Source organism: Salvelinus namaycush, chromosome 1 (assembly GCF_016432855.1).
Source record: "Salvelinus namaycush isolate Seneca chromosome 1, SaNama_1.0, whole genome shotgun sequence".
NCBI classification, from domain to species: domain Eukaryota; kingdom Metazoa; phylum Chordata; class Actinopteri; order Salmoniformes; family Salmonidae; genus Salvelinus; species Salvelinus namaycush.
This window is the reverse complement of record NC_052307.1, coordinates 70,828,297-70,852,765: the sequence shown is the minus strand read 5'-3', so window position 1 is coordinate 70,852,765 and position 24,469 is coordinate 70,828,297. Positions and strand designations below refer to the sequence as shown.

At 43.0% G+C, this 24,469-nt stretch overlaps 2 protein-coding genes across 4 annotated transcripts; both read left to right on the top strand.

Annotated features, from left to right (window-relative positions):
* The first annotated feature begins 174 nt into the window (after window positions 1-174).
* LOC120048117 (threonine--tRNA ligase 1, cytoplasmic-like) lies at window positions 175-18,494 on the top strand. 3 transcript variants are annotated; one of them, XM_038993844.1, is made up of 19 exons: window positions 175-497; window positions 3,353-3,439; window positions 3,617-3,804; window positions 4,056-4,179; window positions 4,277-4,401; window positions 4,553-4,670; window positions 4,842-4,906; window positions 6,205-6,283; window positions 6,394-6,540; window positions 8,799-8,897; window positions 9,123-9,289; window positions 9,859-10,021; window positions 12,390-12,527; window positions 12,653-12,730; window positions 12,950-13,050; window positions 13,483-13,587; window positions 13,714-13,786; window positions 17,292-17,406; window positions 17,634-18,494. In XM_038993844.1, the coding sequence occupies exons 1-19, from the start codon at window positions 180-182 to the stop codon at window positions 17,780-17,782; spliced, it is 2,439 nt and encodes an 812-aa protein (XP_038849772.1). In that variant the 5' UTR covers window positions 175-179; the 3' UTR covers window positions 17,783-18,494. The 3 variants fall into 3 exon arrangements, with proteins under 3 accessions (XP_038849772.1, XP_038849781.1, XP_038849763.1); XM_038993853.1 differs by having other exon boundaries at window positions 3,608-3,804; window positions 13,714-13,738; XM_038993835.1 differs by having other exon boundaries at window positions 3,608-3,804.
* A 191-nt stretch (window positions 18,495-18,685) lies between these two features.
* On the top strand, window positions 18,686-24,347 carry LOC120048109 (TM2 domain-containing protein 3-like). Its single transcript, XM_038993824.1, has 6 exons — window positions 18,686-18,803; window positions 19,164-19,259; window positions 19,370-19,530; window positions 19,656-19,830; window positions 20,935-21,010; window positions 22,833-24,347. Exons 1-6 carry the CDS (start codon window positions 18,698-18,700, stop codon window positions 22,996-22,998), a joined length of 780 nt encoding a protein of 259 aa, XP_038849752.1. The 5' UTR covers window positions 18,686-18,697; the 3' UTR covers window positions 22,999-24,347.
* Window positions 24,348-24,469: the final 122 nt, after the last annotated feature.

Below are 24,469 nucleotides of genomic sequence, written 5' to 3'. Positions count from 1 at the left end.
ACTATGTATGTGGCTTTTACAATAGCAGCATCAAGCCGACATTAACTGACTGTTCTAAATGTGAAAGTTACAACACAAAACTAAAGCGCAAGAGGGCGCTATAATTCCATTCCCATTCACTGTTGATGACAGGAAGACCCTATTCCCAGTTGCTGATGAAAGAGAATAGTAATTTAAAGATGGCGGAGTGCATGGCAGCACGTTTGACCGCGCAAGAGGAGCAGATAGAGCTCCTCACTCGGGAATTTAGCCTCCTACGAGACGGGCTAAATGGTGGTCCAGAGGTCGCCAGCATTCTCGCCAGTTCTCCGGAGCTGGAGAGCTTACGGAGCGAGAATGAGAAGCTCAAATTTCGTCTCGTGCACCTCCGCCGGGGTCTCCAGGAAGAGCTCGCCCTGGAGGGACAGGGCAAGAGGGGCACAAACAAAGGCCAGGAGAAGACAGGGAAAAAACAACAACAGCAACAACCAAAGAACCGCAATTATGATAATAATAAGGTAGCTAGCTAACCACCTTAGTGCATGTCAATTGTGTGGTTGTATGTGGCCTGTAGCTTGATGTCCTAGTCCAACCAGTAGTTGCCTAGGGAGCCTATAGTGGTTACTAGATAGTGCAGATCGGGAGTAGGCGGAGACATTATCCAGCATCTGCCAGATAACAATACGGTCGTCACTAGCTTCCATGGCCACAAAGTCATGATTATGTCTAAACCCCGACCATTTATACAATGTATCTAATTAAAAACGACCACCCCCTCATCACTGTCAAACGCTCCCTAAAACACTAATCCGAGCAGGCCTTTCTAATCGATCTGGCCCGGGTATCCTGGAAGGATATTGAGGATGTAGAGTAGAGGATGCCTGGTCGTTCTTTAAAAGTAATTTCCTCACCATCTTAAATAAGCATGCCCCTTTCAAAAGATGTAGAACTAAGAACAGATATAGCCCATGGTTCACTCCAGACCTTACTGCCCTCGACCAGCACAAAAACATCCTGTGGCGGACTGCACTAGCATCGAATAGTCCCCGCGATATGCAACTTTTCAGGGAAGTCAGGAAAGCAAAAGCTAGCTTTTTCAAACAGAAATTTGCAACCTGTAGCTAACTCCAAAAAGTTGTGGGACACTGTAAAGTCCATGGAGAATAAGAGCACCTCCTCCCAGCTGTCCATTGCACTGAGGCTAGGAAACACTGTCACCACCGATAAATCCACGATAAACGAGAATTTCAATAAGCATTTCTCTACGGCTGGCCATGCTTTCCTTCTGGCTACCCCTACCCCGGCCAACAGCTCTGCACCCCCCACAGCTACTTGCCCAAGCCTCCCCAGCTTCTCCCTCACCCAAATCCAGATAGCAGATTCCAGTCTATTACCAGTCTGTTCAACCTCTTTTGTATCGTCCGAGATTCCTAAAGATTGGAAAGCTGCCGTGGTCATCCTCTTCTAGACCCAAACTGTTACAGACCTATATCCATCCTGCCCTGCCTTTCTAAAGTCTTCGAAAGCCAATTTAACAAACAGATCACTGACCATTTAGAATCCCACCGTACCTTCTCCGCTGTGCAATCCGGTTTCAGAGCTGGTCACGGGTGCACCTCAGCCACGCTCAAGGTACTAAACGATATAACTGCCATCGATAAAATACAGTACTGTGCAGCCGTCTTCATCGACCTGGCCAAGGCTTTCGACTCTGTCAATCACCGTATTCTTATCGGCAGACTCAACAGCCTTGGTTTCTCAAATGACTGGTTCACCAACTACTTCTCTGATAGAGTTCAGTGTGTCAAATCGGAGGACCTGTCGTCCGGACCTCTGGCAGTCTCTATGGGGGAACCACAGGGTTCAATTCTCGGGCCGACTCTTTTCTCTAAATATCAACGATGTCGCTCTTGCTGCGGGTGATTCCTTGATCCACCTCTACGCAGACAACACCATTCTGTATAAATCTGGCTCTTCTTTGGGCACTGTGTTAACAAACCTCCAAACGAGCTTCTATGCCATACAACACTACTTCCGTGGCCTCCAACTGCTCTTAAACGCTAGTAAAACGAAATGCATGCTCTTCAACCGATTGCTGCCCGCACCCGCCCGCCCGACTAGCATCACTACTCTGGACGGTTCTGACCTAGAATATGTGGAGAACTACAAATACATAGGTGTCTGGCTACTGTAAACTCTCCTTCCAGACTCGTATTAAGCATCTCCAATCCAGAATTAAATCTAGAATCGGCTTCCTATTTCGCAACAAAGCCTCCTTCACTCACGCTGCCAAACATACCCTCGTAAAACTGACTATCCTACCGATCCTAGACTTTGGCGATGTCTTTCACAAAATAGCCTCCAACACTCTACTCAGCAAATTGGATGCAGTCTATCACAGTGTCATCCGTTTTGTCACCAAAGCCCCATATACCACCCACCACTGCGACCTGTATGCTCCCGTTGGCTGGCCCTCGCTACATATTCGTCGCCAGACCCACTGGCTCCAGGTCTTTGCTAGGTTAAGCTCTGCCGTATCTCAGCTCACTGGTCACCATAACAACACCCACCCGTAGCACACGCTCCAGCAGGTACATCTCACTGGTCATCCCCAAAGTCAACACCTCCTTTGGCCGCCTTTCCTTCCAGTTCTCTGCTGCCAATGACTGGAACGAATTGCAAAAATCTCTGAAGTTGGAGACTTATATCTCCCTCACTAACTTTAAGCATCAGCTATCTGAGCAGCTTACCGATCGCTGCAGCTGTACACAGCCCATCTGTAAATAGCCCATCCAACTACTTACCTCATCCCCATATTGTTTTTATTTACTTTTTTTGCTCTTTTGCACACCAGTATTTCTACTTGCACATCATCATCTGCACATCTATCACTCCAGTGTTCATTTGCTAAATTGTAATTGCTTCGCTACTGTGGCCTATTTATTGCCTTACCTCCTTACTCCATTTGCACACACTGTATATATATTTTTCTATTGTGTTATTGACTGTACTTTTGTTTATCCCATGTGTAACTCTGTTTTTTGTCTCACTGCTTTGCTTTATCTTGGCCAAGTCGCAGTCGTAAATGAGGACTTGTTCTCAACTGGCCTACCTGGTTAAATAAAGGTTAAATCAAAAATTTGATTTTAGACCTAACCACGCTGCCAACCTTTTGCCTAACCCTCCCCTGCCCCTGGTCTCGAAATAGGTTGACAACTCGGTGTGTAGTCCACTGAACATGCTTATGGAACATCATATGGCTATAAGACAACAGTTATTTATTGTGGTTTTCACTAAGTAGAATGTCAATAACAATATTTGCATGTTTTTGTTCACATATTAACCAAACCTTTGAATTTACACCTCTGTGCAGGCAGCAACTCATGAGACCAAACCTGTTGATAAGGAGAAGCCAGAGAACAAGAAGAAGAAGGCACAGGGAGGGGGTGGTGGCAGAGAGGTAATGATTAGGAACATTACCTCCCAAAGGTTCAATATCCCATACATCTATTCTAGAAGTCCCATGCATGCAATCAAGCGCTCCTTCAAAGTTGTGCAATATCCTTACCAATACCCAAATAATTCCCCCCAGTTTCTTTCCATAAGTTCCTATAAATCACCATGTTAGTCTTTCCAGCTGAAACCGTGGCCTGGCTACATCTCAGAGCGCATGCAGCTGTATGAGGAGCTGAAAAAGGAGAGCGATGCTCTGCTGGCCAGGAGAGCTGCAGACAGCCAGCCCATCACTGTGGAGCTGCCAGATGGACGCAGGGTGGAGGGTCAGGCCTGGGTCACTACCCCCTACCAGCTGGCCTGTGGCATCAGGTGAGGGATCTGGAGCTTATCTTGGACCATAATATCCCTGTCCCATATCTTTTTGAGCTGTGCAGTCAACTCCTATGGCCATTGTCATGGCAAAACATTCATAGAAGTTGGCAGCATAGACAAATCTGGAACCAGGTTAGGAGGATCATGATGTTACTGGGAGACATTAGTTGCACCCCTCTGTCTTTGCCATTGTTTGTATCAGCACATGAGCACTATGTGGTGATGGTGGTATATCGTATTTCTCTCAGTCAGGGCTTGGCTGACAATGCAGTGATTTCCCGGGTGAATGGGGACCTGTGGGACCTGGATAGACCTCTGGAGAAGAGCTGCTCACTGGAGATCCTGCGCTTTGACAATGATGATGCCCAGGCTGTGAGTATAATGTGCCCTCTGGGCTATCATACTCTCTAATCTCTATAGTCTTTGTTCTTGGAGGTAGTAACAGAGATGTTTCCGCTCCTTGTTTCAGGTGTACTGGCACTCTAGTGCTCACATCCTTGGTGAGGCCATGGAGCGTTTCTATGGAGGCTGTCTGTGTTATGGACCACCCATTGAGAATGGTTTCTACTATGACATGTTCCTCGATGGACCCCAGTAAGCATCTATCATTGTTAAGAAAAAACAAGCTTCCAGTCTCCTTTATAAAGTAATGAGCAGAAATGATACAGAGCTGGTGTAGTGAGTAGCCTATGACAGGTGTGTTGTTACTGAGGGTTCTGTTTGACCTGTGTCCTGTCCTGGCCAGGGGTGTGTCGAGTACAGAGTTTGAGTACCTGGAGGCGCTGTGCAAGTCTGTGGTGAAGGAGAAACAGCCCTTCGAGAGGCTGGAGGTCAGCAAGGAGACCCTACTGAAGATGTTCAAGGTGAGAGGAGAGGATCTCTACACTACATTGGCATCTCTCCACCCTCTGGTGAAAGATTGTAGCTCGATTATATAATGTTTTATAGATGTTTCTTGTTCATTTGGGTTGTCAGTAGATCAGCAGCAATTAGTATTTATTTTTTTCCCAATCTGTTTGCGTCCATATTTTCAGTACAACAAATTCAAGTGTCGCATTCTGAATGAGAAAGTCACCACACCCACTACAACAGTCTACAGGTAAGCAGCTCTTGATGTTTAGTTGTAAATCACAGAATATTATTTGGTGTACAGCAAATATTCAGAAGACTGGTTTAACATGTTGGTGAATTTGAAGAACAGAAATAGGACTGTACTCCAGTAAATAAACTTAAATTGACATTTTTATCGCTGCACAAATGTTTTGGGTATGAGCCCTTCAGCGTGCAAGGCAATAGCAATCAATGTCACACCAACAAGACCACACAGGTGGGCATAATTATAAATTCAGCCAGTATTGGCCCAATCAAGAGATCCCAGCAGAGGGAGCTTTGGGGGAAACGTGACAATCAAATATAGATCTATAGACACACAGTACAAATACATGATGTCATTACCTAAATATTTGGCATATTTATAACCTACTACAAAAAAAACAAGAAGACCACTCCTCATTAAGGCGTGCTGGGGATAGAGTGGTCAAGCGGTCTATCCAATATGTCTCTCATTGGAGAGGTAATTGACCCCTATCTCCTCCCATACGTGGTGCTTTCACCAATTCAATGCCTATATAACGTAATGCACTTAGTTCATGATTATGGCTGTTGAAATTTCTGGCAACAGGTAATTATTTTTCCATCATGGTTTCGAATGGAGCTCTTATGCTCACATTGTCTTAAGTTCATGTTTGGTCTTACCCACAACATTAAAGTTACAGGAACACACTTAAGTAGATATACAACATATTTTGTGTTACATGTTATTCTACCTCAAACCTTTATCCTCCCACTCGAATGGGGATGGATAAGAGTTCCCTCTGATCATGGCATAACAGTGGACAGTTGTGACAAGGAAACTGCCATCGGAATGATGAAATGCAACTCTTTTTTTATTAGGCAAATCTGACCGTACTAAACAATCCCTTTAAATTTGAGTGTCTCTTATAGCAAGACCTCGGGAGGAATTCAAACGCTTTGCCAAAGCTGGGGTCGCTGTGTAATATGTGCCAATGTCTATTAACCACTTCCTTGATCGACCTTGAAATGGAACTGAAGGTGGACACAAAAGCTAAGCGGGAGGAGAGGGATTCCTTTGACATGGTTGCAATAATGCATTCCACTCAGCTTGTCTTACTCTCTTAAGGGAATTTTCCAATAATTCTTCTTTATACCCTCTTGTTTTGAATCATTCACATAAATCTTTGGAATGTACATCAAATTCTAAATCGGTCATAAATGTGAAGGATTAGGCTTTCATATATTATGGTAAACTATTTTTTAATGAATTTGAAGACCTTCACTGGTCCATGCCCTGCTAAAATGAGTTTTCTACTGTTTTAGATGTGGGCCTCTGATAGACCTGTGTCGTGGGCCCCATGTAAGACACACAGGAAAGATTAAAGCCTTGAAGATCTACAAGGTATGTGACGTGACGCACACACAGACTACAATATCCAATCATTTCTTAAGCTGAAAAACAGTGTCACAGTATCTGCTCTCCGCTCCACTCCTTTCCTGTAATATCGACAGAACTCTTCTACGTACTGGGAGGGCCGTTCGGACATGGAGACCCTGCAGCGTATCTACGGCATCTCCTTCCCAGACTCCAAGATGCTGAAGGAGTGGGAACGCTTTCAGGAAGAGGCTAGGAACAGAGACCATCGGAAGATTGGAAAGGTCAGTCCTCACTGTGGGGGGGGGTGTCACTTTGGGAGTTGACTGAGGAAGACTATTTAGTTGGTTTTGGTTTCTTAACACAGCCATTGAAAGAGACCCTCAATTAATATAATGATATATGTTCATATATGCTGAACAAAAATAGAAATGCAACATGTAACAATTTCAAAGTTTTTGTTGAATTACATTTCATATAAGGAAATCGGTCAATTGAAATAAATAAATTATGCCCTAATTTATGGATTTCACATGACTGGGCAGGGGCGCAGCCATGGGTGTGACTGGGAGGGCAGAGGTCCACGCACTGGGGAGCCAGGCCCAGTGCGTGAACCTTTCCCCCCCCCCCCCACAAAAGGGCTTCATTACAGACATACTTTTTGGGGATCTTTTTAACTCACTTTTATCCAAAGTGAGTTACAGAACTGCCAACATTGAAAGTGACAAATCACTCTAATTTACTTTGTATTTTACAAACCGACCTAAAGGCGCCAGCAAGCTTCAGTTCGCCTGGTGGCTAGACCTTCGCTTGGAAAACGAGAAAAAAGTGGAAATTAACTCAGAAAAAAGTTAATTAAAAAAGAAACGTCCTCTCACTGTCAACTGCGTTTATTTTTAGCAAACTTAACATGTGTAAATATTTGTATGAACATAAGATTCAACAACTGAGACAAACTGAACAAGTCCCACAGACATGTGACTAACAGAAATGGAATACTAACAGAAATGGAATAATATGTCCCAGACCACACCGCCCCAGACCATGACGGACCCTCCACCTCCAAATCGATCCCGCTCCAGAGTACAGGCCTCGGTGTAACGCTCATTTCTTCGACGATTAACGCGAATCCGACCATCACCCCTGGTGAGACAAAACCGCGACTCGTCAGTGAAGAGCACTTTTTGCCAGTCCTGTCTGGTCCAGCGGCAGTGGGTTTGTGCCCATAGGCGACGTTGTTAGGCGTCTCACAGTACAGACATTGCAATTTATTTCCCTGGCCACATCTGCAGTCCTCATGCCTGCTTCCAGCATGCCTAAGGCATGTTCACGCAGATGAGCAGGGACCCTGGGCATCTTTCTTTTGGTGTTTTTCAGAGTCTGTAGAAAGGCCTCTTTAGTGTCCTAAATGTTCATAACTGTGACCTTAATTGCCTACCATCTGTAAGCTGTTAGTGTCTTAATGACCGTTCCACAGGTGCATGTTCATTAATTGTTTGTTTCATTGAACAAGCATAGGAAACAGTGTTTAAACCCTTAACAATGAACATCTGAAGTTATTTGGATTTTTACAAATTATTTTTGAAAGACAGGGTCCTGAAAAAGGGACGTTTCTTTTTTTGTTGAGTTTAGTACTGTTTGGCCATTTTGAGACTCCGTAGCCAGTATACACTTCCTCAAAATAGTCAGAATTAATCTAAGAAAACTCAAGAAATCTGTTATTAATTTTTAATTTTTTGCCGAGGAGATCTTAGTCACGTGATTTTACATCAAACTTAGATGCTTGGTGCAGTATTTCCAATGAAAAAATGTGCATGAAAACGAGTCGTCTCTGGTTGAATGACAAAGAATTTATTGACGTATCCCTAAAGTTGACCACTCATGGACGAAGGGGCATATACTTCGGCTTCCGAAGTTCGGCTGGTCTCAAAAAAATGTTGTGCCCAAACAGCCGAAAAAACCCTTACCAAAGTCCAAAACGAAAAAAACATGTCTTCATAATATATGCACAAACTCTTCGGAACTTTCGACTAGGAAGTATGCGGACACTTTAAGCACTGCATGCTTACTGTTGTTGCTTGGTTGTTCCTGTGGGGGGTGCTGTGTGTTTAACTGCATGATGTATCAGTGAGTCATACTATGTGAGCTCCAGCTGGTCCTCAGGCAGGCTGGATCTATCCTCCCAGCGGGAGACACAGATGGCAGCAACCCCACGGCCCAGCCACAACTGATTACAACACAACACTGATCTCTATATTAAACCATGGACTCACTGCTGCTTTTATTTTCATTGTTGTTATCCAGGGGGACAAAGTCTAAAGTAATTTTTAAACATGTTACTCCTATGATGGTGTGATCCTTTTCATTTAGAAGTTGAAGGTTTAGAAGTAGAGGACATATCTGTGGGTGTCATTCATGGACAGATTTGCTGTCGTTTGATTTAACTTCTTCCCCACAGAGAGGATGAGCTGCCTCACTATCTGTAACTGTCAATCTGTGAAGTCTTTAAGCTTCCTCTCTGTTTGTCTCTACTGTACAACAGGAACAGGAACTGTTTTTTTTCCATGACCTGAGCCCTGGCAGCTGCTTCTTCCTCCCGCGTGGAGCCTACCTGTACAACACACTCACTGACTTCATCAGGGTAAGACGCGACCAACCAGCCTCAACCACCTACACCTGATCACAGCCAAAAGGCAGAGAAGCAATCTGTCCATCTTCTGCCAATATACAACAATACCCACCTGTAGAATTCACAATTACAGCATGTTCATGGACTACTTTGGTGCTTTATAACCATAGTAACCGAAAAGATGCTGAAGTTAAGTACCACTCAGTCTTGCTGTGATCTGGTGAATGTGCTTTGCAGGAGGAATACTGTAGAAGAGGTTTTCAGGAGGTGGCCTCTCCTAACATCTATAACAGTAAGCTGTGGGAGACTTCAGGCCACTGGCAGCACTACAGCGACAACATGTTCTCCTTCCCAGTGGAGCAGGACGTCTTTGCACTGAAGCCCATGAACTGTCCTGGACACTGGTAGGTACATTGGTTTGGTATTGGGCCGATTTCCCTGACACGTTTTAAGCCTGGTCCTGGACTAAAAACCAACTCCGTGGCCTTGTAGTTAGTGTCCATCCTCCCTGAGGTTGGGAGTTTAATCCCCGGCCGAGTTATACCAAAAACTGTAAAAATGGGACCCAATGTGTCTGGACCCAATGTGTCTGCTTGGAACTCAGCATTAGGAGATAAGGCCCTGTAATAGACTAGCGTCCTCTACAGGGGGTGTACTTCTACATCAAGCTGCCTCACGCTGCAGAAACAGGAGATGCAAGGCTACTTGATTACTTACTAGACTAAAAACCATGCTCAATGGAGAATATCCACTGAAATAACTTTATTCCAAGACTAGGCTTAACCTTTGTCTGGGAAACTGGACCTCCCTATATGTTATTGGTTAATATGAAGGTATGATGGCTTATAAGGAAGGTACTTTCAAAGCATTTATGTAACCTTAACTACTCCCATTGCTTCAACTGCATATCTTCTCATCCATCACCCTCTTTTTCCGTCCACATTCTCCTGGATCCTCCCGTTCTCTTCCTCAGTCTGATGTTCAGCCACAGACCTCGGTCGTGGAGGGAGCTGCCTCTGAGACTGGCTGATTTCGGGGTGCTCCATAGGAATGAGCTATCAGGGACACTGACCGGCCTTACGAGGGTGCGCCGCTTCCAACAGGATGACGCTCACATCTTCTGCACCATGGAACAGGTACAGTTGAAGTCGGAAGTTTACATACACCTAAGCCAAATACATTTAAACTCAGTTTTTCACAATTCCTGGCATTTAATCCTAGTAAAAATTCCCTGTCTTAGGTCAGTGAGGATCACCACTTTATTTTAAGAATGTGAAATGTCAGAATAATAGTAGAGAGAATTATTAATTTCAGCTTTTATTTCTTTCATCACATTACCAGTGGGTCAGAAGTTTACATACACTCAATTAGTATTTGGCAGCATTGCCTTTTAAATTGTTTAACTTGGGTTAAACGTTTCGGGTAGCCTTCAACAAGCTTCCCACAATAAATTGGGAGAATGTTGGCCCATTCCTCCTGACAGAGCTGGTGTAACCGAGTCAGGTTTGTAGGCCTCCTTGCTCATACACGCTTTTTCAGTTCTGCCCACAACTTTTCTATAGGATTGAGGTCAGGGCTTTGTGATGACCACTCCAATACCTTGACTTTGCTGTCCTTAAGCCATTTTGCCACAACTTTGGAAGTATGCATGGGGTCATTGTCCATTTGGAAGACCCATTTGCGATCAAGCTTTAACTTCCTGACTGATGTCTTGAGATGTTGCTTCTATATATATATATATATACATAATTTTTCTCCCTCATGATGCCATCTATTTTGTGAAGTGCACCAGTCCCTCCTGCAGCAAAGCACCCCCACAACATGATGCTGCCATCTCTGTGCTTCACGGTTGGGATGGTGTTCTTCGGCTTGCAAGCCCCCCCCTTTTTCCTCCAAACATAACGATGGTCATTATGGCCAAACATTTCTATTTTTGTCTCATCAGACCAGAGGACATTCCTCCAAAAAGTACCATCTTTGTCCCCATGTGCAGTTGCAAACCGTAGTCTGGCTTTTTTATGGCGGTTTTGGAGCAGTGGCTTCTTCCTTGCTGAGCCGCCTTTCAGGTTATGTCGATATAGGACTTGTTTTATTGTGAATATAGACACTTTTGTACCTGTTTCCTCCAGCGTCTTCAAATTTATTTATATAGCCCTTCTTACATCAGCTGATATCTCAAAGTGCTGTACAGAAACCCAGCCTAAAACCCCAAACAGCAAGCAATGCAGGTGTAGAAGCACGGTGGCTAGGAAAAACTCCCTAGAAAGGCCAAAACCTAGGAAGAAACCTAGAGAGGAACCAGGCTATGAGGGGTGGCCAGTCCTCTTCTGGCTGTGCCGGGTGGAGATTATAACAGAACATGGCCAAGATGTTCAAATGTTCATAAATTACCAGCATGGTCAAATAATAATAATCACAGTAGTTGTCGAGGGTGCAGCAAGTCAGCACCTCAGGAGTAAATGTCAGTTGGCTTTTCATAGCCGATCATTAAGAGTATCTCTACCGCTCCTGCAGTCTCTAGAGAGTTGAAAACAGCAGGTCTGGGACAGGTAGCACGTCCGGTGAACAGGTCAGGGTTCCATAGCCGCAGGCAGAACAGTTGAAACTGGAGCAGCAGCACGGCCAGGTGGACTGGGGACAGCAAGGAGTCATCACAAGGTCCTTTGCTGTTGTTCTGGGATTGATTTGCACTTTTCTCACCAAAGTACGTTCATCTCTAGGAGACAGAACGCGTCTCCTTCCTGAGCAGTATGGCGGCAGCGTGGTCCCATGGTGTTTATACTTGCATACTATTGTTTGTACAGATGATCGTGGTACCTTCAGGCATTTGGAAATTGCTCCCAAGGATGAACCAGACTTGTGGAGGTCTACAATTTTTTTTCTGAGGTCTTGGCTGATTTCTTCTGATTTTCACATGATGTTAAGCAAAGAGGCGCTGAGTTTGAAGAGATGGCCTTAAAATACATCCACAGGTACACCTCTAATTGACTCAAATTATGTCAATTAGCCTAACAGAAGCTTCTAAAGCCATGACATCTTCTGGAATTTTCCAAGCTGTTTAAAAGCACAGTCAACTTAGTGTATGTAAACTTTTGACCCACTGGAATTGTGATACAGTGAATAATCTGTCTGGTAACAGTAGTTGGAAAAATTACGTGTCATGCAAAAAGTAGATGTCCTAACCAACTTGCCAAAACTGTAGTTTGTCAACAAGAAATTTGTGGAGTGATTGAAAAATGAGTTTTAATGACTCCAACCTAAGTGTATGTAAACTTCCGACTTCAACTGTAGGTGACCAGACCAGCTATGGCTATTGAAGAGGAACATCTTATTAAAGTAGCTAGGTACTAGGGTTGGGGTCAACTTCAAATCAGGAAGTAAATGGACATTTCTGTTTCAATTTTCCTAATTTCTTCATGAAATGGAATTGACCCCAACCCTGCTGGGTACTTAATCTCATCGCCATTCAGATGACCCTCTGTATTCCCTTTCTCTCTCTTGCAGATTGAGTCTGAGATGAAGGGCTGTCTGGACTTCCTCCGCTGTGTCTATGATGTCTTTGGCTTCTCTTTCCAGCTGCACCTTTCAACCCGTCCAGAGAAGTACCTAGGAGATATCGCTATCTGGAACCAGGCTGAGAAGGTAGAATTAAACATGCGTGTCCATGAAATATTCCTGAAATGTCGCATAAAGAAACATAATTTAAAGGAAGAATGACCCAGGATGTATTTTGAAATGTATGTTAATTGATTCCCTCTGTTTAAAAGCAACTGGAGAACAGCCTGAATGAGTTTGGGGAGCCATGGAAACTAAACCCCGGAGACGGTGCTTTCTATGGACCCAAGGTTTGTATTACAGCAGCTGATATTTCCTTGCTATATATTTTCTTCACCCCTTCAATTAAATAAGGTCTAGAATTCTCAGGAAATCAATTTAATTAAAGGTTTGTACTTGTTATAGCCATGGATATTTCCCTGAAAGATATTGCATTTCCCCTTCAATTAAATAAGGTCTAAAACTCTCAGGAAGGAAAACCATGTAATACTTTTGTTGTGCCATTTCAGATTGACATTAAGATCAAAGATGCTATTGGCCGGTATCATCAATGTGCAACCATTCAGCTGGACTTCCAGCTTCCCATCCGCTTTAACCTGACCTTTGTAGGGTGAGTGAGTCACCTAATCAAACTAGTCGTGACACAATGCTGAGTCTGTATCCTGTTATAGGAAGCAAGATTAGTCATTAATCCCTCCTTCAGTATGAGTTCTCACCTGAACACTTTGTACTAGAAAGTGGACTTAAAAGTCCTTTAAATAATTGGATTTAAAGTTGGATTTTTAACGAGGTAGAAAACCTTATGAAGCTCTATAAACAACTGTATAAATTGTATTCAAAAAGGTAAAAAAAAAAAAAAAAGTTTTATCTCGATGAGGTTAGTCTCATCGAGATAAAACATATTTTTTTAACCTTTTTGAATATAATTTATACAGTTGTTTATAGAGCTAAAGGTAGAATAAATAATGGTTAAATACGTAGTTATAATTGAGCATGAAGTGGTGCTGTGACTGATATTGATGTTGAATCCTGTGACATGCAGGAAGGACGGGGATGACAAAGCGAAGCCGGTCATCATCCACCGGGCCATTCTGGGCTCTGTGGAGAGGATGATAGCCATCCTCACTGAGAACTACGCTGGGAAATGGTGAGTAGCAAAGAGGACCAATTAATTTGTTGTGTTACATAAGATGCAATCATAGACTGGAGAATCAGTCATGTATATAGTGTTTTGATTTGCTACTTATCCAGCCATATTGTGTTTCTTCTCCAGGCCCCTCTGGCTGTCCCCACGTCAGGTGATGTTTGTACCTGTCAACCCTACCTGTGAAGAATATGCCAAGAGGGTACCCTAGCCTTCTATTTCCGAAACTTGTCTTCCTTTCATATTTCTACCGTTTATGATCAGGGCCGGATTAAGAAATCATAGGCCCTCCCCCTTCCCGGCACACCATTTTCCGTAAACAAATCTGTGTAGCAAGATGCAAATTCAATGCGCGGTAAATTTACTGTTGACGAAAAAGCCTCTTTATAATAAAGCCATAATAACATTTGTCATGTGGCATAGACTACAGTTGAGCAGAGGCATTTTTAGGATTTCCACACACAGTGAATTTGTTTTTATCAGGGTCCGAAAAAAAATCTGCCTTTTACATGACAGAAGACATTAGCTAAACCTTTTTAAATACCACACAAATGACCAAAATGAGTGGCTACTCTGATTGACAAACTGAGATCAATCTGGTCTTGAATTCAAACAAACAATAACCCAGGCCAATGAAGCGACACACAGATTGTACAATATTAGGAGGAAATATATATACATACATACAGTATATACACTGCTCAAAAAAATAAAGGGAACACTTAAACAACACAATGTAACTCCAAGTCAATCACACTTCTGTGAAATCAAACTGTCCACTTAGGAAGCAACACTGATTGACAATAAATTTCACATGCTGTTGTGCAAATGGAATAGACAAAAGGTGGAAATTATAGGCAATTAGCAAGACACCCTCAATAAAGGAGTGGTTCTGCAGGTGGTGACCACAGACCACTTCTCAGTTCCTATGCTTCCTGGCTGATGTTTTGGTCACTTTTGAATGCTGGCGGTGCTTTCACTCTAGTGGTAGCATGAGACGGAGTCTACAACCCACACAAGTGGCTCAGGTAGTGCAGCTCATCCAGGATGGCACATCAATGCGAGCTGTGGCAAGAAGGTTTGCTGTGTCTGTCAGCGTAGTGTCCAGAGCATGGAGGCGCTACCAGGAGACAGGCCAGTACATCAGGAGACGTGGAGGAGGCCGTAGGAGGGCAACAACCCAGCAGCAGGACCGCTACCTCCGCCTTTGTGCAAGGAGGAGCACTGCCAGAGCCCTGCAAAATGACCTCCAGCAGGCCACAAATGTGCATGTGTCTGCTCAAACGGTCAGAAACAGACTCCATGAGGGTGGTATGAGGGCCCGACGTCCACAGGTGGGGGTTGTGCTTACAGCCCAACACCGTGCAGGACGTTTGGCATTTGCCAGAGAACACCAAGATTGGCAAATTCGCCACTGTGCTCTTCACAGATGAAAGCAGGTTCACACTGAGCACATGTGACAGAGTCTGGAGACGCCGTGGAGAACGTTCTGCTGCCTGCAACATCCTCCAGCATGACCGGTTTGGCGGTGGGTCAGTCATGGTGTGGGGTGGCATTTCTTTGTGGGGCCACACAGCCCTCCATGTGCTCGCCAGAGGTAGCCTGACTGCCATTAGGTACCGAGATGAGATCCTCAGAGCCCTTGTGAGACCATATGCTGACACATGTACATTTGTGGCCTGCTGGAGGTCATTTTGCAGGGCTCTGGCAGTGCTCCTCCTTGCACAAAGGCGGAGGTAGCGGTCCTGCTGCTGGGTTGTTGCCCTCCTACGGCCTCCTCCACGTCTCCTGATGTACTGGCCTGTCTCCTGGTAGCGCCTCCATGCTCTGGACACTACGCTGACAGACACAGCAAACTTTCTTGCCACAGCTCGCATTGATGTGCCATCCTGGATGAGCTGCACTACCTGAGCCACTTGTGTGGGTTGTAGACTCCGTCTCATGCTACCACTAGAGTGAAAGCACCGCCAGCATTCAAAAGTGACCAAAACATCAGCCAGGAAGCATAGGAACTGAGAAGTGGTCTGTGGTCACCACCTGCAGAACCACTCCTTTTTTGGGGGTGTCTTGCTAATTGCCTATAATTTCCACCTTTTGTCTATTCCATTTGCACAACAGCATGTGAAATTTATTGTCAATCAGTGTTGCTTCCTAAGTGGACAGTTTGATTTCATAGAAGTGTGATTGACTTGGAGTTACATTGTGTTGTTTAAGTGTTCCCTTTATTTTTTTGAGCAGTGTATAATAGGCTACAGTCGGCTACTAAATAAAATGTCCAGTGGCACAGTGACTCAACTAATGAAGATTAAACTATAAGCTACTCACGGTGATAGGCTATTGCCACGACGAGCACATCGGCTCTCTCAAGATAAGCTACTTTTAAAAACAGTGGTGCTGTTTGCTAAAAATTAGGAGTTGTTGAGAACAATTTATTTCTATTGGTTCTACAGACAGATTAGTTTTCACTTTTCAGCAGTAGGCAAACTGTACGTTTTTCTCGCAATTGTATTTAGAAATTTGCAAAAGGCAAACCGACAACTGCAACCAACCATAGAAATATAATCCATAGATGGCAGTTCCCATTAGTCAGGACTGACGTCCATTGCTATTGTACCAATGAGTTTAACAGTCAAATTGCCAGGGTAAGAGGTTACAAACCCCTTCTATGGATTATATGTCTATGGCCACAATGCGAAAAGCTGTATATTTGGTGCGCATGCTGCCCAAACTGCAGCCTTCCTGACTGAAGGCACACCGGTAAATGCCAAAATAAAGGAAACACTTGAGTAAAAGAGAGATACATAATAGTATATGTTATGGTGTGGGGTGCAGTATCTTGGCATGGTTTAGGTCCAGTTGTTAAATCTACGCCAAGGCGCATTGTAGCTGTTCTGTCAGATTGTGGTGGCCCAACACACTTTTAAAACACTTTATGTTTGTGTTTCCTTTATTTTGGCAGATACCTGTATGTACATGTGATAAAAATAAATCCAGTTATTTTTTTAAACTATTGATCCTCTATGGCTAAATTATGCTCTGTGGTGTATTTTTAAACATTGAGAGCGGTTCCTGTGGTTGGATACAAAAATTACGTACACTGAACAAAAATATAAACTAAACTATTTAAAAGATTTTACTGAATTACAGATCATATAAAGTAAGGAAATCAATCAAGTGAATTCATTAGGCCCTAATCTATGGATTTCACATGAATGGGAATACATATATCCATCTGTGGGTCACAGATAGCTTAAAAAAAGACCAGTCACATTTATTTATTTATGCAGTTACCCAATAAGGGCAGGGTCCCCCAGTTACCCACATGGACCCCTTACCTCCTCTCCTTCCCCATCTGATGATTAGCAGAGCGGCAGCAGCAGGCTGTCAACACTCATTGAGAGCGGGCTGATGAGTCCTATTGTGGTTGGCAGTTGCATTATCTTTTTTTTGTTGTTGATATACTACATGTGTATTATGTATTGTATTTTTGTTTTTTGTAAAAAGTATATATATATTTGCCTCCTCTTGGGCCTGGGCCGAGGGGCTTCAGCCCCTGAATTAAGATGGCCCTGTTCCTGATGCTGCACATTCATCATTCCGTTCATCATGATATTAACTTATGTCTGTTGGCAGTTCCATTTTATCAGTTCATCTTCCAGTCATTTTTTATGAATTTGTATTTACTGAGTGGTTATTCTGTCCTTCAGATGTGTAAACAGTTTGTGGAGGCCGGATTCATGGCAGACGCTGATCTCGACTCCAGTTGCCTCTTAAACAAGAAGATCCGCAACGCCCAGTTAGCCCAGTACAACTTCATCCTGGGTAAGAAGGATTACTATAGTAGATTAGATTTTTTTTGCCATTCATATATTCATGACTTTTACTATCACAATGTTTGCTAGTATCGAATTTTCTCAGCCGCCAAAAACATAATTGTACTCATCACTACAGAAATGTTGTTGAAAATGTGAATGTGTTAGGGCAGCTGTGTTTGCTGTGATTTGGCAGTGTGGGGACTGTGAGCTACTTTGTGCTTTGTGTCTTGGCAGTGGTCGGTGAGAAAGAGAAGCTGACTAACGGCGTGAACGTACGTACGAGGGACAACAAGGTTCATGGAGAGCTGTCTGTCTCTGAGGTGCTGGCTCGCCTGACCCTGTTGAAAGAGTCACGCTGCCGGAATGCTGAGGAGGAGTTCTGAGGAGAGATAGGGTGACCACATGGTTCCCAGAAGACAAAATGTTTTATGCCAGATAGTTTTCTCTGTCACAATCGAAGAACAAAAGGGACATTTTATGTGAATGCAAGAGGTCTGTGTGGAAAGGATAGACATGGAAAGGGGTAGATTAAATGTATTGACATGTGTGAAAAAATATAATTTTCTAATCAACTGACAGACCCTTTCTGTTTTTGGAGTAGTTGAATATGTATGTTTCTTTGATTGTCTAATCAATTTGAAAGAATAGTGTCAGGAAGTGGGAAACAATATTGGTGATAATGTATTTGGTACAGTAGTGCAGGGTTTCTTCAAACTAGGTCATAGAGCCCCCCCTGGTTTAACAATTCGTTTTTTGCCCTAGCACCACACAGCTGATTCAAATAATCAAAGCTTTTTGATAAGTTGGTTATTTGAATCAGCTGTGTAGTGCTAAGGAAAAAAACTAAACGTGTACCCATGGGGGGCCCCAGCACCGAGTTTGGGAAACCCTGCAGTAGTGTATGAAAGACCATGCAAGAACATATTTTTACACTAATCTGAAGGATAGAATGTGTATGAAGGAAGATGTCAAGAGAATATTATTTATTGTGTTGAGGTTAAGCCAAATAAAACACTTTTGGGAAATATTAAATAAAATCATGAAGTAGCACTGTCCTCTTGTTGGATTGTATCTTGGAATAAAATATTGCTTCAATGTTTTGCCTCCCCTTTTATCTTATTGTTCATTGGAGATGCAAGTAACTTTGATCATTTTTCATCTGACAAAAAAACTACTTTGACCCTCTTGAGGTCTCTGCTCTTGAATAATCTTGACGTCAGAAGTAAATTCATACGTCCCCTTTAAATGGGCGGGTCACAAGGCTAAGAAAGGGATTGAAGTTGATTTACGTTAGCGCAATGGCTACCGTCAGTCAGATTTGGCCATTTGAGAGAAGACGCTGCCTAAAAGCCCATGGAATCTTAACACTGTTATTTTTGGATCTATGTTTGCGATGTGTGAATGGTAAGGTTATGTAACATCACATATGCTAAAGCGGATTTGTATATACCAGGGCTAGGCTTCATCTGTGATTTATGTTTTTTCTCCCCCCGATGCTAGTTAGCTAGCAAATTGGTTAGCTGGCATAACGCGTTACATTAGCTAGCTAACGTTAGTTAACAATAGCTCATGGCTAGTATCCACACAATGGCAGTCTGCAGGTCTACAGCCAATTTACTGTATTCTGTTCCTACTGTATTTTATCTGGCAAGCTAGCTAACTAATGTACAATTGCTCCAGCAAGCTGTGTTTATTAGCTTGCTAGCTATAACAGCTAACTACATGATGCACCCTCCCCCTTATATGCCAACTCCTGTCTTCCAGGGTACCTGAGCTCCCCACACGTGGGCCAGGAGCCCCCTTACAGCCGAGATGCTCAGCCAGTCATCACCAGCCCAGTGGTTCCTTCTCCATCATCTGGTAAAATCTCCCCAGCCTCCATCCATGGGATGTTTTTATCATGTTGACACTTGGTATGCTGTTACTGAATGAGGTCCATGGGACAACATATCTTGTGAATTGTTTTGCAGCATCTCCAACTGATTCAGATGGCTATGCTGCCAAATGCCCCAGTGGGGGTCAATGCAACAGACTGCCTGCTGACTGCTTCAACTGCAGCTATCATCACAACTGTAGCTATGGTAAACCAGCATCTTTCTCTTGCAAGGCCAAGAGAGGAGTCCACTGCACAGTGAGTTCATTTCGCCAGTTGGACACAGATTGTTCTTGACAAAGAACAAGGAGCTCCATTTACAAAGAAAGTACGTAACTAGCTGTTGATGCTTCAGTATGCTGTTTATTTTTCTCTGCTTGCAGGTGGAGTCGGGGAAGCAGCAGACAAACTTCTCCCTGTCTATCACGTGCCAGTTCTGCTGGCAGCTGGACCTGTCTCAGTACAGGTGCTCCAACTCAACCAGCTGTATGACCGTTGCCTGCCCTCGCAAACGCTACAACGCCACCTGCCAAGTACTGGACCACGTACACTGCTTAGGTATACACTTACTGTACAGTGTGTCTGGTTCATTATTTGGACAGTGATTATATATACTCCAGCATTTTGGAATGCGTGTTTCATGAGGCAACAGTCCAGAAGTATGTCACCTTTTATTTAAGGGTCTTTTCATACATATATTTTACCATTTAGAAATGAAAGCACATTATGTATGTAGTCCCACCCATGTGAAGAAGTCATAAGTATTTTGTCAAATGTTTAGTATTTGGTCCAATATTCCTTGCACGCGATGACTACATCAAGCTTGTGACTCTACAAACCCCATTTTGTTTTGGTTGTGTTCTGGGTTATATTTTGTCAAAGTAACTGAATGGTGAATGATGATGATTTTCTTTCTGAGTAGATAAGATACTTCTGAACACAATTCATCCTGATAATGCCATTATTAAGAAAAACCATGAATGAATCATGAATAATGAGTGAGATGGCATTCAGAGGCTACAACTAAACATGCTAAACTCTCACTATTACCAATATCTGGGGAGAATAGTATTTTGGGGGGGGTTTGCTCTTTGTGCCTCTAACCTTCTCACTCATCATTATTCATAATTGATTCAAGATTATCTATAATCATGTTAGCATCCACATGAATGTAGAAGTGTTCAGAAACATCTTCTATTCTTACTTATAATAAAAGTGACTCAAATGGCACAAGACATTATTCACCATTCAGTTCCTATTGGGCAAAACATACCGCAAACGCATCCAACAAGTTTATAGAGTCACAAGCTTGATGTAGTTTTGGCGTGCAAGGAATATGGAACCAAATTCTAAACTTTTGGCTACACTATAAGTTAGTTTGTCCAAATACTTATGACTTCTTCAAATGGGGGGACTAGTTACAGGAAGTGCTTTAAGACCAATATGTATGAAAATACCCTCAAATAAAACATTATATCTCAAATCTAAAATGCTGGAGTATAGAGCCAAATGCTTCACTGTTCAAATGCGTATGGAGGGGAGTGTATACTGTCCAAATGCGTATGGAGGGGAGTGTATACTGCCCAAATGCGTATGGAGGGACGTGTATACTTCCCAAATGCGTATGGAGGGGAGTGTATAATGCCTGTCTTTTGTTCTCAGGTAAAAGAGTATTTTGGAAACGTTTGTACTGCAACTGGACAGGAGGGTACAAGTGGTCTACAGCACTGGCACTCAGGTAAGACTTCTGCACAAGCACACTGTCAAAACCTCTTAAGGATCTGACCCCTTTTTTCAATTTCTGCCTAAAATGACATACCCAAATCTAACTGCCTGTAGCTCAGGACCTGAAACAAGGAGATGTGTATATTCCTGATACCATTTGAAACTAAACACTTTGAAGGTTGTGGAAATGTGAAATTAATGTAGGAGAATATAACACATTTGATCTGGTTAAAGATAATACAAAGAAAAAAATATGCGTTTAAAAAAATGTTTTTTACCAGCTTTGAAATGCAAGGGAAAGGCCATAATGTATTATTCCAGCCCAGGCACAGATTTTGCCACTAGATGGCAGCAGTGTATGTGCAGAGTTTTAGACTGATCCAATGAACCATTGCATATCTGTTCAAAATATTGTATCAAGACTGCCCAAATGTGCCTAATTGTTTTATTAATACATTTTCAAGTTAATAATTGTGCACTCTCCTCAAACAATAGCATGGTATTATTTTACAGTAGCTATTACAGTGAATTGGACAGTGCAGTTAGATTAACAAGAATGTAAGCTTTCTGCCCCTATCAGATATGTCTATGTCCTGGGAATTTTTTTGTTACTTACAACCGCATGCTAATCGCATTAGCCTACATTAGCTCAACCGTCACGTGGGGGGGACACCGATCCCGTAGAGGTTTTAAAGGAAGGCTGAGACAAAAAAATGGCTTATCTGGTTGAAAACGGCCTATGTGGCATCACAGAAACATTTATTTTGGTGCCCAAACTGACTACAAAGTGTAAATAGGACAACATTTTAAGTCAGTATCTTACAAAACTGAGATTTGTGAGATTTACGAAATCAAGAACAGTGTTTTTTCCTTGGGTTGGGTTTAGATTTCAATTCTGCCCACACAGGACTGCTGTCTGGCACGGCTTGCAATACTCAAATCATCCAGAGCACAGGTGCACGTGTGCTGCAGTGCATGCTATCCAATCGTAGCAGCAGAATCAACCTACAGCCCTGCCCATTTCTTTACAGACAGCAGAACTACCAATAATTGACAGTCTTGGGTTGAAAGAATAAGACTTTTTCATTATAAATGGGTTTTTTCCAACTCAAACGTTTGTGCGCTAACTTTAGCCTCACAAACACAACTGTCATCAAAGATACTCTAGAAAGGATGAAATGCACAGAGCATGGGATTTTTGACCAATCACGTTATTGTTGTAATGCTCCGTTACGCTTTTGTTACGCCATTCGTCACGCAATACCTTATTGAAAGTACAATGGCTGTTTGGGATATTTTAGCTACGGTGACTGTAGAGGGACAAACAACAATAGCGGCCAGGTTACGATATAGCTAACATAACACACTCACATCGAACCACACCTCCAAGACAAAAATATTTTTTTTCTTAACGAGTAGCACAAACCCAGGGGAAATCGGTGAGTTCATCCCCCCTTTAAGATCACCCCACCTAGCTTAAGTGTGTTATAGCTTTCTAATAGTTTCTTATACTTTGAATCTTTTTATAAAACTTCTTTATTCTTGAGAAAAATATCCATGAAAATCCTCTCATTTGTAAAGTAAATGAGTGACTTGGTAGCACAACAGTCACTCAAATCTCTTATTAAGGACAAAACAAGCCGTGATGAAGGTTAAAAGCAGCGAGTGTCCGTCCTTCCGCCTCTGACAACAGAACATCAGCCAAGAAGGTGGTCTACTGCTTACGGCCGACGTTCAATATGGTGCGCCTTCCCACTTAGATGTCCATGTCTTCTATGCTCGTCACTGTTACCAGTAGAATCCCAGTTGTGTTATTGTTGTGTTTCTATCTGCAGCATTACACTAGGTGGATTTGGAGCTGACCGGTTCTATCTAGGCCAGTGGAGAGAGGGTCTGGGCAAGCTGTTCAGCTTCGGTGGCCTGGGCATCTGGACCCTGATTGATGTGCTGCTGATTGGGGCGGGTTATGTGGGGCCAGCCGATGGCTCCCTCTACATCTGAGACCTGTGATTGATGCCCACTCCACAGGCATGATGGTTGTAGGGTTGATACCCTCTCCATTTCAGTTCAGACTGCCTGACTGTGAAGATCCACTCCATGGAGATGCCATCCCATTATCACACCATCTGCTTGCCCAAACTCCCACTGTCTGCAAAGACTGACTTCTTGTCCCATCTGCCACCAGTGCAGCTTCACGGTCAGCCTCTAGATCATCAAGCCCAAGCATCCTTCACTGATATACTGTAATACAAGCTGCACTGAGCATCGTTTTGGAGTTGTTTGGTTAATGGTGATTAGAGTTGGTCAGGCTGATATGGACTGACTGGAGAATGGGAGGTAGGCACAGTTAAGCGGTGCTTGGAATGATATTGTAACAATGGCCACCTATGGTGCTCCTTACTCACTGCATGGTCATGCATAGGAGACCAGTAACCATGGCTACGGAACACAAAATGGACTTATCATAATACCGATAACAGAAACAAAAAGTGCTTGGAAGAAAAGCAGTGTTTCTTCCCTGCAGGTTTTGTAAAAGCATGTGGCACCTGCTAAGTGTGGTGGACGGTAATGTGCATCAGTGGATAGCAGATCAACCTTTCAGTGTTCTCTCTGCAAACCAACCAGCAAAAGAATATTTGAACGGTTATTTTCTCTGGAGTGTAACAGTGCAACATGAATGTTAGATTGCTTGGTTGAAAATGTGGTTGGGATACAGATTTGGGGAAATGACATGGTTATTATGGCTGGGGCTTATATTGTGTATTTATATTTATTGCATTGTGGATGTGCACCACAGGAGGCTGTTGAGGGAAGGACGGCTCATATTAATGGCTGGAACGGAGTGAATGTAATGGCATTAAACAAATGGAAACCATGTGTTTGATGTATTTGATACTATTCCGCTCCACCCATTACCATGAGCCCGTCCTCCCCAATTGAGGCGCCACCAACCTTCTGTGATGTGCACCAATATACATATTTCAGCATTACATGGCATTGCACTACAGCTCTGCATGCCCAAAACACACAATCTGTTCTCGTAAAGCTGTGCAGGCTTAAACTAGGTCACTAACTGGTTTTAGTACTAGTTTTCAAAGAACTTGTACAACAGGTTTTTTTCTTCATATAACTTTCATGATATTGTTCATCGCTAATCGCCCAGCCCGAATGGTTACGATATGTAGCCTCCCATATCCAGAGCTTGAGTGTGTGCTGCACAAACTGGTAACCTATACTTCTGGTGAAAATGTGTTCATGTTCTGGAGGTAGGATTTTTAGTTTTTTTGGAACACTGTAATGACAGATGTTTGAGAAAATTGTAAATATTAAACGTGTGAAATGTTATTGAACTTTGTGCCTTATTGTCTTCAGCCTGCTGTTAGTATTGTCTAGTATTATAAGCATACTTGAATAAACAAAATCATCTGGTCTGTTATTTCCATGATGATTGACCTAGACTTCACCTCTACAT